General features: G+C 41.8%; 1 protein-coding gene, 1 long non-coding RNA gene and 3 other non-coding genes across 8 annotated transcripts; all 5 read right to left on the bottom strand.

Annotated features, from left to right (window-relative positions):
• Positions 1-367: 367 nt before the first annotated feature.
• Positions 368-4967, bottom strand: CCNB1IP1 (cyclin B1 interacting protein 1). Of its 2 annotated transcripts, XM_028702632.2 has the most exons (4): positions 4580-4967; positions 2990-3360; positions 1917-2247; positions 368-1311 (listed from the first exon to the last, which is right to left on the bottom strand). In XM_028702632.2, the coding sequence occupies exons 2-4, from the start codon at positions 3284-3286 to the stop codon at positions 1118-1120; spliced, it is 822 nt and encodes a 273-aa protein (XP_028558465.2). In that variant the 5' UTR covers positions 3287-3360; positions 4580-4967; the 3' UTR covers positions 368-1117. The 2 variants fall into 2 exon arrangements, with proteins under 2 accessions (XP_028558465.2, XP_077773074.1); XM_077916948.1 differs by lacking the exon at positions 4580-4967 and having other exon boundaries at positions 2990-4035.
• Positions 4968-6844: 1877 nt separating this feature from the next.
• On the bottom strand, positions 6845-11305 carry LOC114582280 (uncharacterized). 3 transcript variants are annotated; one of them, XR_003703434.2, is made up of 6 exons: positions 11186-11305; positions 10193-10283; positions 9141-9290; positions 8730-8872; positions 7670-7728; positions 6845-7017 (listed from the first exon to the last, which is right to left on the bottom strand). It is a non-coding gene; the product is annotated as an uncharacterized LOC114582280 (long non-coding RNA). The 3 variants fall into 3 exon arrangements; XR_003703433.2 differs by having other exon boundaries at positions 11141-11302; XR_013390349.1 differs by lacking the exon at positions 11186-11305 and adding an exon at positions 10781-11131.
• Positions 7163-7308, bottom strand: LOC114583769 (small nucleolar RNA SNORA79). The gene has a single exon (XR_003703598.2). It is a non-coding gene; the product is annotated as a small nucleolar RNA SNORA79 (small nucleolar RNA).
• Positions 8575-8652, bottom strand: LOC114583773 (small nucleolar RNA SNORD126). The gene has a single exon (XR_003703602.2). It is a non-coding gene; the product is annotated as a small nucleolar RNA SNORD126 (small nucleolar RNA).
• On the bottom strand, positions 8986-9063 carry LOC114583774 (small nucleolar RNA SNORD126). Its single transcript, XR_003703603.1, has one exon. It is a non-coding gene; the product is annotated as a small nucleolar RNA SNORD126 (small nucleolar RNA).
• Positions 11306-13522: the final 2217 nt, after the last annotated feature.

The following is a 13522-nucleotide window of genomic DNA, read 5'->3' on the forward strand; positions in this document are numbered from 1 at the left end:
ACTTCCTTAACCTCGGCCCTCCAGAGGTTTTTGGCCTACAACTCCCATGATCCCTAGCTAGCAGGACCAGTGGTCAGGGATTATGGAAATTGTAGTCTCAAAACATCTGGAGGGCCGAGGTTGAGGAAGCCTGTTTTAAAATGACTAAAAAGCTATTAGAACTTCGGTTGTATCCAGTACTAGTCCTACTCAGAGTACATCCATTTGAATTAATGAAGCTGTTAGTCATGTCTATTCTACTCTAAGTAGGTCTAGCATTGGCTGCGACTCATAGTGCTCATAGTGGTGTGTACCAACAAAAAGTGTGTGCACACTAATCAGAGGCAAGCACACCAAGCATATTAGATTTTTCCTCCCCACCCCACACCCCACAAAAAACCTCAACCCCACCTGTTTCAATAAGCAGTGAACAAATCAAACACAGGCTTGCAAACATGTTTATGCACGTAATTGGAGAAAAAAAGTACCATTACATTACAACACAAATGTGGCAGTTCAAAGCAATCATCAGGAGGAAAGATCACATAACACATTAGTTGCAACAATATAGTAATTAAACAATTAGGCTGCAATCCTGTACATCTGTACCCAGACACCACAGAGTTCAATAGACCTTATTACCAGGTAAGTATATGTAAGATTGCAGCCTTGGTGCTAGAAAAAAATGACATGGTGAAGCAAGCTTTCACATTTCACTTTAAGGAATCATAATTTGTGTGAGAGCCAGAGTCATAATTGTATGTTGCAGGGTAGGAATTAATGTTGCTGAGTAATGGAACAATGACAGCATATATGCAACAATATCTAGAGGTGCGGGTGGCTATAGTAACCATTAGCAACAACTGGAACACTCTGCTGAGAGAAATAAAGAAGCTTAGAAAGGAATTGGTTTTAACTGGAGCATTTACTCCTTTAGTCCTCACTGCAGGCTCTCTTCCTTTAAAATTTGCTACTTCTGAGATTTCAGGAAATTTAACACGCATTAGACTTCACTGAGATCTGGCCTGTGGGTTCTTTTAAAAGCCTCAAGTCTGCAACGAGCATTTCAGTCCAACAAGCATTTCATGCCTAACCTGGATATTCAAAAAGGCCTAAACCTGTCAACATAAGTTACAATTTATATTCTCTTAATTTTATATGCCTTGTTGCCTCCTGCTTGCTGTTCCAAACCATTGCCAGGAGAGGTAAAGAAGCTGTTGCCAGACTGGCCCAGTGGTGGAGAGGCAGCAAAGAAGGGTTTGAAATGGAAGTCCCCCTCACCACGCCAGCCCTGGATAGGTGTTGCATTCTCAGAGAATCTGGCAGCATTACCTAGAACATGTGAGCAAGAGATATTGCATTAGAGAGATTTTAATCTATAAGTTAGCCACAGTAATATGTTAACACAGAGAATACTCAATATATGCCTACAGTTTTACTAGAGTAGACTGACTGGAAATTGTAGCTCTGTGAGGGGAATTTAGAAATCTCCTTTTGACTCCTTACAAACTACCATTCCCAGAAATTGAGGCAGGAGGCTATAGCAGTTTAAAGTGGCAAGAACCTGCTTTAAATGTATATTGTAGATAAGGAAATGATTAGGGCATATTCAGTGAGGTTTGGCACTCGAGAATTAACCACAAAAATTGGACAAAGTTCCATTTGCTTTGCTAGGAGAGACAGAAGAAATGAGTTGGTAACATCATCACCATTGTCATCATAATTTATTATTTATATGCTGCCCATCCGACTGGGGTGCCCCAGCCACTCTAAGCGGCTCCATGTATTTGGGGGCAAAGCTATACTTTTCTAATATACATAGGATTTCCCCATCATGCCTATGTTTCTCTCATATTGCGCTTTGTGGGGGGGAAGTTAATTGCACTGAGTATGCTAGTACAAGTTTAACTACCCAACTGAAAGGCCCCTGTCCTTACCCAAAGAGAAACCAAATACAGGCTGGGGCATCATAGGAGGCTCTTGGCCTGCCTCCTGGTTGGCCACAGCAATGTTGCGCAAGCGTAGGCTGTCATAGAGGCCCTGCAGTTTCTGGTACTGCCGATTGCGCTCCATGAGTTTCTCTGAGAGCTCAGTGAATTTCTTTTTGTATTCTTCCAGTACTTTCTTTAGGGAGGAGACCTCACTCTTCATGGAAGTCAGCTCCACATCTTTGCTCTGGAGTTGCTGGGTGTAGACTTTCTCCATCTGCTTCAGGTGGCCCTCTGCCTTGCTGTAGGTATATTCTTGGTATAAGCGCTCCTGATGAACCTGCAAGGATAGAAGATAGAGTAAGCAGGAGCATAAGAGCCACTGTGATGTCAGAGCCGAGCAATATGTGCTCGATGTATTCCCCCCTCCCTTAATTCTTTTATTCTTCCTCATTATTTTTCTTCCTTTCTCTTTCAGCTGAAATCTCTAGCAGAAGTTGAGCAGATTGGAGGCTGGAGTAGTAGTACAGTCAAACCTCGGTTGTCAAACATAATCCATTTTGGAAGACGGTTCGACTTCCAAAATGTTTGACAACCGAAAACTGAAGCGGAAGCCTCAATAAAATAAGGAAACTCAAAATGGAAGTCATGTAGCACATTCAGCTTCTGAAAACTGGAGCAGTTACTTCTGGGTTTTTGCCATTCGGGAGCCAAAACATTCCAAAACGGAGGCATTCGGGAACCAAGGTTTGACTGTAGCAGTAGTAAATTAATGTCTATACCTCCCTTCATCTAAGGATCACAGGGTGGTTTACAATATAAAATCACAAACATGCATAATATAGTAACAAAACAAAACAAAACAAAACAAAACAAAACAAATAACCCCCAACACACACGGTTTAAAAGGCCATAGATTGTTTAATTAGTAAAATGTAGTTTCCTAACTATTTTATGTCTGGTTTTTCTGTTACAAATCCACCCCAATCTGCATCTCCTCTTAACAGTGAAAAGATAGAGTACAGCTAAATTTTCAAAACCTTAAAATGCCATTGGTGAAAACCCGTTCAAGGAGTGTTTACCTGGTATGTCCAGAAAGCCAGAGCCCTGGAACTGATGTCCAGAATAATCTCTGGTCGCAGTCCAGATAGGACCATGGCTTTATATTCCTCAGATGGACTGAGTTCTGTTCGAACAATATCCAGTTTACCAGAAAGAGCACTGGTGCAAGCAGGGCAGACTGCAGGAGAGCGGCTAAATTCCCCACTGCCATGTTGGTCACAGAAAATATGTGAGCAGGCTGTGACCCATGCGTAGCCTGAAAGTTTGACTCGGCATTTGCGGTAATTGCAAAGAAGCATATCCTCACAGACTGACATGTTTGATGGAGCCAGTGCAAAAGTTTTACAAGTACTTTTTATGCGATGGAAAGGTAGCGTTCACCATACCACACCTATAAAATGAAATAAGTATTAATGCTAGGATTTTTAAATTGCTTATAGGCTATGGCTGCCTGGCGGAGAACTGGACTTAAGATCATTATATGTTCATTTAGCAGATCTGCAATTCAGATTACCTGAAATATTGCCTCCTCCTATTACAATATATGTCTACCTGAACCTTAAGATAGTCTTCTCAGGCCCTGCTCCTGGATCCCCTAATTGTAGTGAGTTGGATGGATTCCAAGGACAGGATCTATTCAGTGGTGACACCTCAGCTACAGAATAGCCTCCTCAGAAGATGTCTGGTGCCTTTTTCAGCACCACATTAAGACATTTTTATTGACTCAGGCTTTATTATTGCATTTTGAATCCATGCAGTAGCTCACCCCCAGCCACCTGAATTCAGTGGCATATTGCCCACAGCTATCATGGCCTTTGACAGTCAATAAATTTGTCCAATCTCTAAGCTCATCTAAACAAGTGACCATCTAAATCAATAAATAAAAATCATGTGACAGCGAATTCCATAAATTATGTGCTGGGTACTGAAGTATGTCTTCCAGACTTGGTTGTAGGAAATCATTTTTATAGTACTAGTTCGGTCGTGGACTTTAGGGAGGATGCTAAGCAAGTCATTTTCTCTGCCTCAGTAAGATCCCCATCTGTAACATGACATTTATTTTGTCCTGTGTTGCAGCTTTCACACACTGTACGAAAAAACAATCCATAGTACTTAATGTAACAACTTCATGGCGAGTACAGGCACCTATTTTTCTAGGGAGAAAAGCACTGAATACAACCTATACTAAGTTCCATTAATTTCAGTGGGCCTACTCTGAGAAGATACAGCCCAAGGAGTGCAAAACAGCCAAGAGATCAATCATCCAGTTCACCTTTTAAAGAATATTTGAAACACACTGTCCCTTCCAATTCTGCAATTCTATTGTTCTTCTCCTTGAAAAATTCTAGGCACTGGGCTTTTCCCTACAGTTGCACTTTCCAACAAATAACAGTGCCCAGAATTCTTTGAAGGAAAGGATGCTCTTCACCCTCCACACCCCATGCCCATCCACAGAGGATATTTTTATAATACTTATATACTTTTTTAAAAAAACCACACACATTAAGCCCACTTTTTATTCGCAACACATCAGTTCAATACAGTACTAAAACACTACCCATTGTTCTTTTTTCTTATAGTGGGAGGCAAGTCCCAGAAATTTAACAGACTTTAAATTTCCCTTCAAGGAACATAAAATCCTGCTGGGTCAGACCAAGCAGCCCCGTCTAGTTCGGCATCCTTTTTCTCACAGCAGCCGACAAGAAAATGACTTTGGGAAGCCCATCGACTAGATAAGATTAATCAGATGTACTTCCGCCTCCCACACAGCTGTCACGGTGTGAACAAAAAGTGGCACTCTTGAGTAAACAATAAAAGTTCAGCGAGTAGCTATTTTTGGCGGGGTGGGGGCGGGGTGCAAAAACAAACAAAACCCTGTTGTTTTAAAAGAAAGTAAGCCAGGAAGTTGATGCTTTTGTGACGTAATATATTGAACTCTTTCGAACGAGGTATTTTACTGACATGAGTACGTAGGCTTGTGAGGCAGTTATTTACAAATGGCAGCTTGAAAGATGGGCGATGGGGGGGGGGAATAAGCAGCGAAGAAAAGGCGGGAAAATATGTAGAACGCCGAGGTGGAAAAAGAAAAAATGCTCACGCGCCGCCTCACTTGATTGGTCCTCCACCCCCCCACCCTCTGCAGTTCCAACGGCCGGAGCTCGCGCCGCTCTTCAAACCTACTTTTAATTCCCGCTCTTTTCGCCAACGCTTCCCCTGAGGCGCTAAAGAAGGCGAAGGGCGGGAGAGGGGGGGAAAGTGGATAGGAATGCGAAGCGCCAGGGGCATATCGCTGGCGGAAAGAAAAGCGAGTTAAGCACGAAACCGTCGTGTTTTTTGTTTTTAAGCTGGACCTCTCCACATCCCCGTCACAAAAATTAAAATGCGTTAAAATGCCCCTCACGTGCCATTCAGTGAATTATAAAAGTTGCAAGCCGGAGTTCTGCAAAGCACCAAAAAATGGTTGGCTTGCGCGAGCGAGCAAGCGCGCACGCACACACACGCAGCCCTCACGCACGCTCCCCACCCCTTTGAATCCCAGCTTAGTGTGGTTGCTCCATTTCTGCTTTATATACAGTACTAGGAATAACTAGGCAGTGAAGTGTTTTAAGTCATTGCCTCTCTCGCACCCAATGCAGTACTTAATCCATTTAAGGCAACTTCAAGTGCAAAAACCATTGTCTGGAATGGACAGTAAAAGAACTTTATTAGTCAGACAAAAACAAATCACCAGTGCAAGGTCTCAACGTCCATCAGAATTGTTCCCGAGCCTAGTATGTATTTTTATGTAACACAATAGAAGCCACAGCCAACAAATAAGTTTGAAGTTTCCTGTCCCCACATCAGCACTTTTCAAAGTGAACTCTGTATTCACAACATCTCTTTGCACCTCCCAGTTCTAGTACTGTACAGAAAATCACCACTTGCAAGTCACAAAAAAAGTGTTATATTCAGAAGACTGGATTCTTGTGTCTGTTTCAGTATGCATGAAGCCTCATGATAATTGCAGTAACAAATGGCTGAAAACTTATAAAAACTGACAACTCTTCATGGTGGAATATTTGTGGTTTGGACTTTTATCATGGACCCTTTCAATTTTTAAAAGGCTTATTTTAGATATGCAGGTGACATTGCTCCCATCCAAATAAAGCTGAAAAATACACTCCATTTCACCTCACTGAGCACAAGCCATGTTCGCATTTTCACCAACCCAATAACACTTAGGTAAACTAATACCCTGTGTGTTGCAATTCCAACTTGCTTCCTTGGTTCTCTCAGGAACATCATTCCAGCAGCACACTTAAAATTTAACCTGACTCCATTTAGACCAATCCCATTCTATCCTGCTCCAAACCTGTATAGCCGTTCTCTCCCCTCTCATGGCTTTTAAGGTTTGTGTCTCAACTAAAGGGTAGACTATTTTAACTAGCCACTTGATATGTTGCATCTCTAATAGACTTTGTTAATATGAATATTGCCAAGATGTCACAACTATAAAAGATATCATATGCTTTGACAAGGCTCTAAAATTAAAGTGTCAACTTAGATGCAAAACTTTGTCATTGGCTACACTAAGTTATATTCAAGAGAAAACCCACTGAGATTAAGGAACATAACTGATTAAGGTCTAATAATTTCAATGGATCTGGTTGAGTACAACTAACACTGGAACAGTCCTTTTGTTTTCGAAGTTGCAATGACTTTTCCTCACCCATCTTCAGATATGTGGCACTGTTTTCCATAACCATATTGATGTTAATTATACTCTAGCAACAAATTTGTGAAAATCTGAAGCTCGGCCATTTCTTAAAATGAATTGTACACCATTTCAAAAGGTATCCAACATATACTCCACTTAGTAATGAGCTACAACTTAATTATTAGGACAATTCTTTATTGTTGGTGGTCACACATACAACACTCAAAGAGAGTGAGGAGCCACTATCTTGTTTTCATATGTTACAGCAAATCCATCCATCTTCTGTACCACTTTTTTCCATGGTGAAACAGGGAAATACTGTTCTCACTTTCATGCCTGTGTCCAACAAACCTGTGGAAAATGATTTAAACATTTAGAAATGTAAATTCAAGCTTCCTGTTAAAAAGCTAGGCAATCACAGCTCAGTTATTCCATTAAAAAACACTCCTTTTGGCTTGCTGGCTCACGTTTTAAAGCTTCACGTTTGCATTTTTCAGAATGTCTGGCCCCGCAAAATTCAATAGTGCCAACAGACAGCCAACCCATCCAAAGGCACATTGAGTGAAGAAAGGCCAGCTTTAATATTTGATGACACAAAATCTCACTGTCTACGGCTTGCGACAGCAAGAGGAACAGTCATCATGCATTTACACATTTGAGCACACTTACCAACCCCTGCTCCACCCACCCCTATTTATATTTCAAACTTCCACTATTATTTTGATGATCCACTCCTTTTAAAGAACCTGTTGCCCTCCTGAGGATGTTGGACTGTTAACTCCCATAGTCCCTAGCAGCTGGTCATGCAGGCTGGAGTCTGAAAACATCTGGAGGGCCGAAGGTGCTTTAGAGACACTGACACTGTCTAGTTTGTTTAAATCCTGCCCATTAAGATTTCATACTAAATTCTACTATATAAACAGCAACTTCTTACAAGACAGTAATTAGTGGTTTGGATGCAAATGTCTTCTGCTAAGTGGCGAGAGAAAGCTTCAGTCCTTACATTTTGCAGAGGCTCAGGATGGGGAATGTGCACCGTTGCTGTCTTTAGAATCATCTGCCCTATAAAAGAAAGAGTGGCAGATCTTTAGTTAGCAAGCATCCTTCTTCAGATCTGACTGGTTCTTGCTCCCCTCTCTACTGTAGAAAGTTTGGTTACCGTGAAGTGGGTTAAAGTACCATGTCTCCATAAAAGCAATTTAAATTTATTTCTATTGTTTGGGTGTCCGTCCGTCCCCCTCATAGCAGTGCAAAATCAAGCAAACCCCCCAACCTCTCTTCATAAGAGGGTGAGAGAAGACCAGACCTACACAGGAAACTGGAGGGTTCGCCCTCCCATCACAAGATAGGAAGAACTCAGTTTTGCACATTCCAGTCCGGTGGAGTGGGAGGGACAACCCATATGAGGATCCCCTCCTCCCTGCAGGAAAATAAGTCACTACGAACCAAACACCAGTCAAAACTTAAATGCCTTTTTTCCTTACACCCCTTGGTCTTCTTGCTTCTGTTCAGCAGAAATTTAGGAAGTTTTGGGGAAGTGAGAAGAGCTAAGGGCCATGACCTGGTACAACCTCCAGTTTGAGAAAGAAATCAGCAACTAAAAGCTTGCAATCAGATTTAATCTAATTGGTCCAAATAAATCAGCATCTTAACCATTTTTAGAGAAGTATGTCTAACACTTTGGGGGAAGTAACTCTTGAGTTCATCACAAATATGCCTAGATAAATATATTTAGTTGACCCTATAAAAACAAGAATAGCACATCTTTTATAAGATAAACAAGACATTCAGGTATTGTTGCAATAGGTTACTATGCTGTTTCTGTTATCTAAATAACATCAAGCCTTGACAAAAAGAAATCATACACTCATCAGCATTTTTATGGAAATATCGCTTGTGTCAAGGAGAGATCTGCTCAGAGCATGTGCATAATCAGGGTTAATCAGGTGAAACACGGACAGAACATGCAGTTCATCATAACAGGCTCCCCAAGTCTCTTGCCATCTCCTACTTAGCAACCAAGATACCTCAGTTTCTTACTTCAAGAGAAACCAAGGTCATACCTTTTTCTCAATATCAAATTCCAACTTCCAGAAATCCGAGTATTTTCAGTGTTTGTTCAGTCCATTTTGTATTACAGCTGTTCACTCTATGCAACTCTTCAGGAGACGTATTTGGTGTTCATTTTCCTCCAAATGCATGCTCTCTGAAATACAACCACTAGTTGTGATTACTGTTTGCATGTGTCTGGCAACAATATCCTTAAGCAGACATACACTCATCAGCATTTTAATAGAAATATCACTTGTGCCAAGGAGAGATCCGCTCAGAGCATGTGCATAATCAGGGTTAATCAGGTGAAACACGGACAGAACATGCAGTTCATCATAACAGGCTCCCCAAGTCTCTTGCCCTGTCCTACTTAGCAGCCAAGATACCTCAACTTCTTACTTCAAGAGAAACCAAGATCATACCTTTTTCTCATTATCACCAAATGGGCCAAACTCCATGACATCGAGAAATCCTAGGAATTTCCTGAATTTGTTCAGCCCATCTCTGACTGCAACGGTTCCCTTCAAAGAATTCTTCTGAAGAAATATTTGCTGCTTCTCGAAACCCATACTCTATGAAAGAAAACCATTATGAACTGAACATAACTTTTGTCAGCCTAAAAGTTGCAGATATGGGCAATGTATCATCATATTGTCATATGTGCACACAATTCAATGACTATACTGAGAAGCAGAAAACTGGAAGCTGTTAGGCAGAGCATAGGCAAATTAATAACTACCCTTCTCCAGCAGAAACATGTGCTATTAACAATCAGGCCAAGTCTAATGAGGCTAGATTTCTAGCATTGTAACTAATGGGTTACCTTTAGGTATGAGACGAACACATTAATTTTTTTATCATAGAACTTCTATTCAATATACAAAAAAAAAAACCCTTGAACCAACCTCTCCATTTTACCATTCTGTACTTTTAAATGAAAGTAATCCACATCTTTATGTGCCTCTCAGCCTTTCACCACATTGTTATATGCACAGACATTTGTACACAGCAAATGCTGGAAACAAATGTGTACTACAAGCAAGTTCAATTTGCCATTCTTATTTATATGCAGGGCTGCCTCTGAAGATAGTTGCTGATTTTTCTTTGTTCTTATTATGTATGCATTTTGTGTTTTTAGCTTGTATTTTTATGTTGTGAACTGCCCTGAGATCTAAGAATGAAGGGTGATATGCAAATTTGATAAATAATATTTACAGAATACACTTGCATAAAAGATCCCTAGGACTACATACGTCCTACCAAACCATGGAGTTGCAAGGGTTCAAATCTCCACTCTGCTATGAAGGTTACTCTCTCTCAGCCTAACCTCATAGGGTTGCTGCGAGGATAAAGTGGGGCAGGGAGAACAGCATATAAGCTCCTTGGAAAATGCAGTGATATATAAATGCATTAAACACATACTTTCACGGAGCAAAACCAGAGGCACAAGAACTCCCCTTCACAAAAGGCTTACCCAAATGCAACCATAAGATTAAGTCCAGATGAGTGCATTCCAGAAGCACTGCTTTGATGTTTCAGGTAGGAGCCGTCCATTTTTCTGCAGGCTGTAGAAAGCAAGAGAGAAGGGGAAAGCATTAAGGGAGCACACAAGCAAGCCTCAACTCTCATTTGGAGAGGTTTGGCTCCAATTAAGTCATTAATGTAAAGTGGAGGAAGAACACAAGACTACAGAAAGGCTTAAGAAATACTGCCTTCTAAGGCCAGAGATTTAATTGCCTTTTCTCCTACCAGGCCTTAAGAACCTTTGGGCTTCTTTTTGCTATTTCTGGGGAATTGTTTATAATGCAGCATCTTCACAACAGGCCTAAGCAAACCCACGCTTATTTTTATTCTATTTTTGTACTAAAACCATGTTCACACCACCCATCAATAGGACCCAAACATGGTATTAAGCTTCCTAGTGTAGTAAACTTTGCTAGATACCTTGCACCCCTGAAAAGACCCACCGTCAAGCTTTCCCCCCCTCCTCATTACCAACTCAATGGGCCAGAAGAAAACTACTTCGGAGCGAGCGTGCCCAGTTTCCACCCCCGGACCAAACCTTAAAAGCTTCGTCTTCAACACGTAGCCCGCATTTCATTTCGTATCACACCGATGCAATTAAAAAAACCGAACACGTGCTCTCTCCGGAAGGGAACAGAAGAGCGAGCCTTAGATTTCCACTAGGATCTTTTTCACGGGGAAATACTCGGCACCGAAAGCGCTTTCAATGGCGCAGTAATCGGACAGTACCATGCTGCTTTGGAAGCAAGCCCCACTGAAATCAGTGAAGAGCAAACTCACGAGCACTAATGCTAGAGTGGGGTGCAGACGATCTGAAAACAAAAATCTAGCAGCCCAACCCCCACCCGCACCGTGACTCTTTCCAAAGGCATTACAAGAACGGATGGCAAGAACTAACCTGCGATTAAGAATGGATTCGATAGCACAAACTACAAATGCTTACCCAGCGCCAAAGAACCGCAAGGCAGAGGAAGAAGGTAGGCGGGCCAGGAAATACTGGCAGACCGCCTTGGCATTGGCTGAGAAGGCAAGCCAATCATCTCTCGAGAGATTAGGCGCTTTTGTGACACTAACTCAAGAATACAATTTGAGTGAAAGACTGTGAACGAGTCGTGATCTTACTGTTGCAAGTAGGTGGCGCTAATAAGGCCTTTCCTTGGCTTTGCTGCATCATTCAACCCAAGAAGGATACAGATTGTAAAGAATGATTACTTTCCATCAGCACTCTAAGGGTTAACCGTTAAACTAGTAGCTGGAATCTGCTTTTTTTTTTGTACACCGCTGCAATCAGCTATGTGGGTGCCTGCGGTAGTTTCTCAGAAAGACCAAAAAAATCTTAACACCACTTTTCATGATATTCTTAGATTAATAGAAATCATTTTTATTTGTATTTATTGTTAAATTTCCACACTGCCTTTATTCTAAACAACTTAGCACAGCATAGATCATAATATAAGAGCCTGCTAGATAGTATTTGAAATTAATTTATTCAGAGTTTCGGTCTGGGTTGGGGTGGTTTTTTTAGGACAAGGAAAGAAGGGGCAGAGATCTAAGACAAAATGTTGTTCTAGTTCTGGTGTTTGTGTACATTTCAAAATATAGCATCCTGATGCAGTTAAGGACTGGTTGCCACATCTAGAAACTTTTCAAACCACACAATTCAATAATGTCTCAAAATTAGTTTAGATAAGTCATGTTCTCAAATATCTAAATATCAATACCCCAAATGTTTGTATTGTTCTTACAGCAACTCCATACTGTTCTGGAAAATTGACTTACTTATAAATGTTGTTTCAAATGAATTCATTTAATTATTGTTTTCTTATGAAGCAAGGGCCTAGGCATGGACTAACGCAAACTATGAGTTCTATGTGTCAGTCTTATATGTGGTGTTGCTTCATTGCTTCTTTTTAGTGTCTAAGACAAAAATGTTGTTCCAGTTCTAGTGTTTGTGCACATTTCAAAATAAAGCATTCTGATGCATTCAAGGACTAGTTACCACATGTAGAAGCTTTTCAGACCACACAATTCAACAATCTCTTGAGATTAGATTAGATAAGTCATGATGGTCAATAAATAGCAATACTAAATAGCAATACTTTTGCAAACCCCAAATGTTTGTATTGTTCCTACAGCAACTCCTTAATGATTTTATGACAAACCAACTTTAAGCAAGCATTTTCGAATTTGACCTTCTGGGTGTTGACATAAAAAGAGCCCTGCTGGATCCAGACAGACAAAGGCCAATTTATAGTTGTGTCCACAATGGTCAGCTAGATGCTGCCTGGAAGCCCCCAAAACAACATAGTGGCAATAACTGATATGATAAGGCTACAAGGTTAACTGGATGACCAATTTAAGCCAGGGTCAAGTAACAGAAGATGCGAAATACATCATCATTATCACAGTTCTATATCTGCGGGACGCGGGTGGCACTGTGGGTAAAAGCCTCAGCGCCTAGGGCTTGCCGATCGAAAGGTCAGCGGTTCGAATCCCCGCGGCAGGGTGCGCTCCCGCTGCTCGGTCCCAGCGCCTGCCAACCTAGCAGTTCGAAAGCACCCCGGGTGCAAGTAGATAAATAGGGTACGCTTACCAGCGGGAAGGTAAATGGCGTTCCATGTGCTGCGCTGGCTCGCCAGATGCAGCTTTGTCACGCTGGCCACATGACCCGGAAGTGCCTGCGGACAGCGCTGGCCCCCGGCCTCTTGAGTGAGATGGGCGCACAACCCCAGAGTCTGTCAAGACTGGCCCGTACGGGCAGGGGTACCTTTACCTTTACCTTTATATCTGCAGGTGAGGCAATGGATGTGCTGAGCCTTGTCTTTCCTAACTAATGAACTAAATGAGAGCCAACAAATTGAAGCTCAACAATTCGTTCCATCTCTTAAAAAAAAAAAAAGGCTCAACATGTCCACGAATGGTCTGGAGGGTGGCAGATGGGAATGGGCCTTTTCTGTAGTGGCTCCCCATTTGTGGAATGCTCTCCCCAGGGATGTTCAGCTGGTGCCTTTATTATACAGCCTTAGGAGTCAGGCAATAGTGTTCCTCTTAAATCAGGCCTTTGGCTGGTTGACATCCGATACCCTTTTAAAGGTGGTGTGGGAGAGGAGGTTATTGGTTAAATATAAAGCATATTTTGGGGGCTCTTGGGGTCCCCCACACCTTGAAGCCCTTCTCTGTGCGCCCCCTCCAAAGGAGGTGCTGAGAGTGGCAACAAGAGAAGAGCCCTTTCTAGTAGTAGCCCCTGGTTGTGTCATGCTCTTCCTCATTAGGCTTGCCC

The sequence above is a fragment of the Podarcis muralis genome, chromosome 13 (genome assembly GCF_964188315.1).
Source record: "Podarcis muralis chromosome 13, rPodMur119.hap1.1, whole genome shotgun sequence".
NCBI classification, from domain to species: domain Eukaryota; kingdom Metazoa; phylum Chordata; class Lepidosauria; order Squamata; family Lacertidae; genus Podarcis; species Podarcis muralis.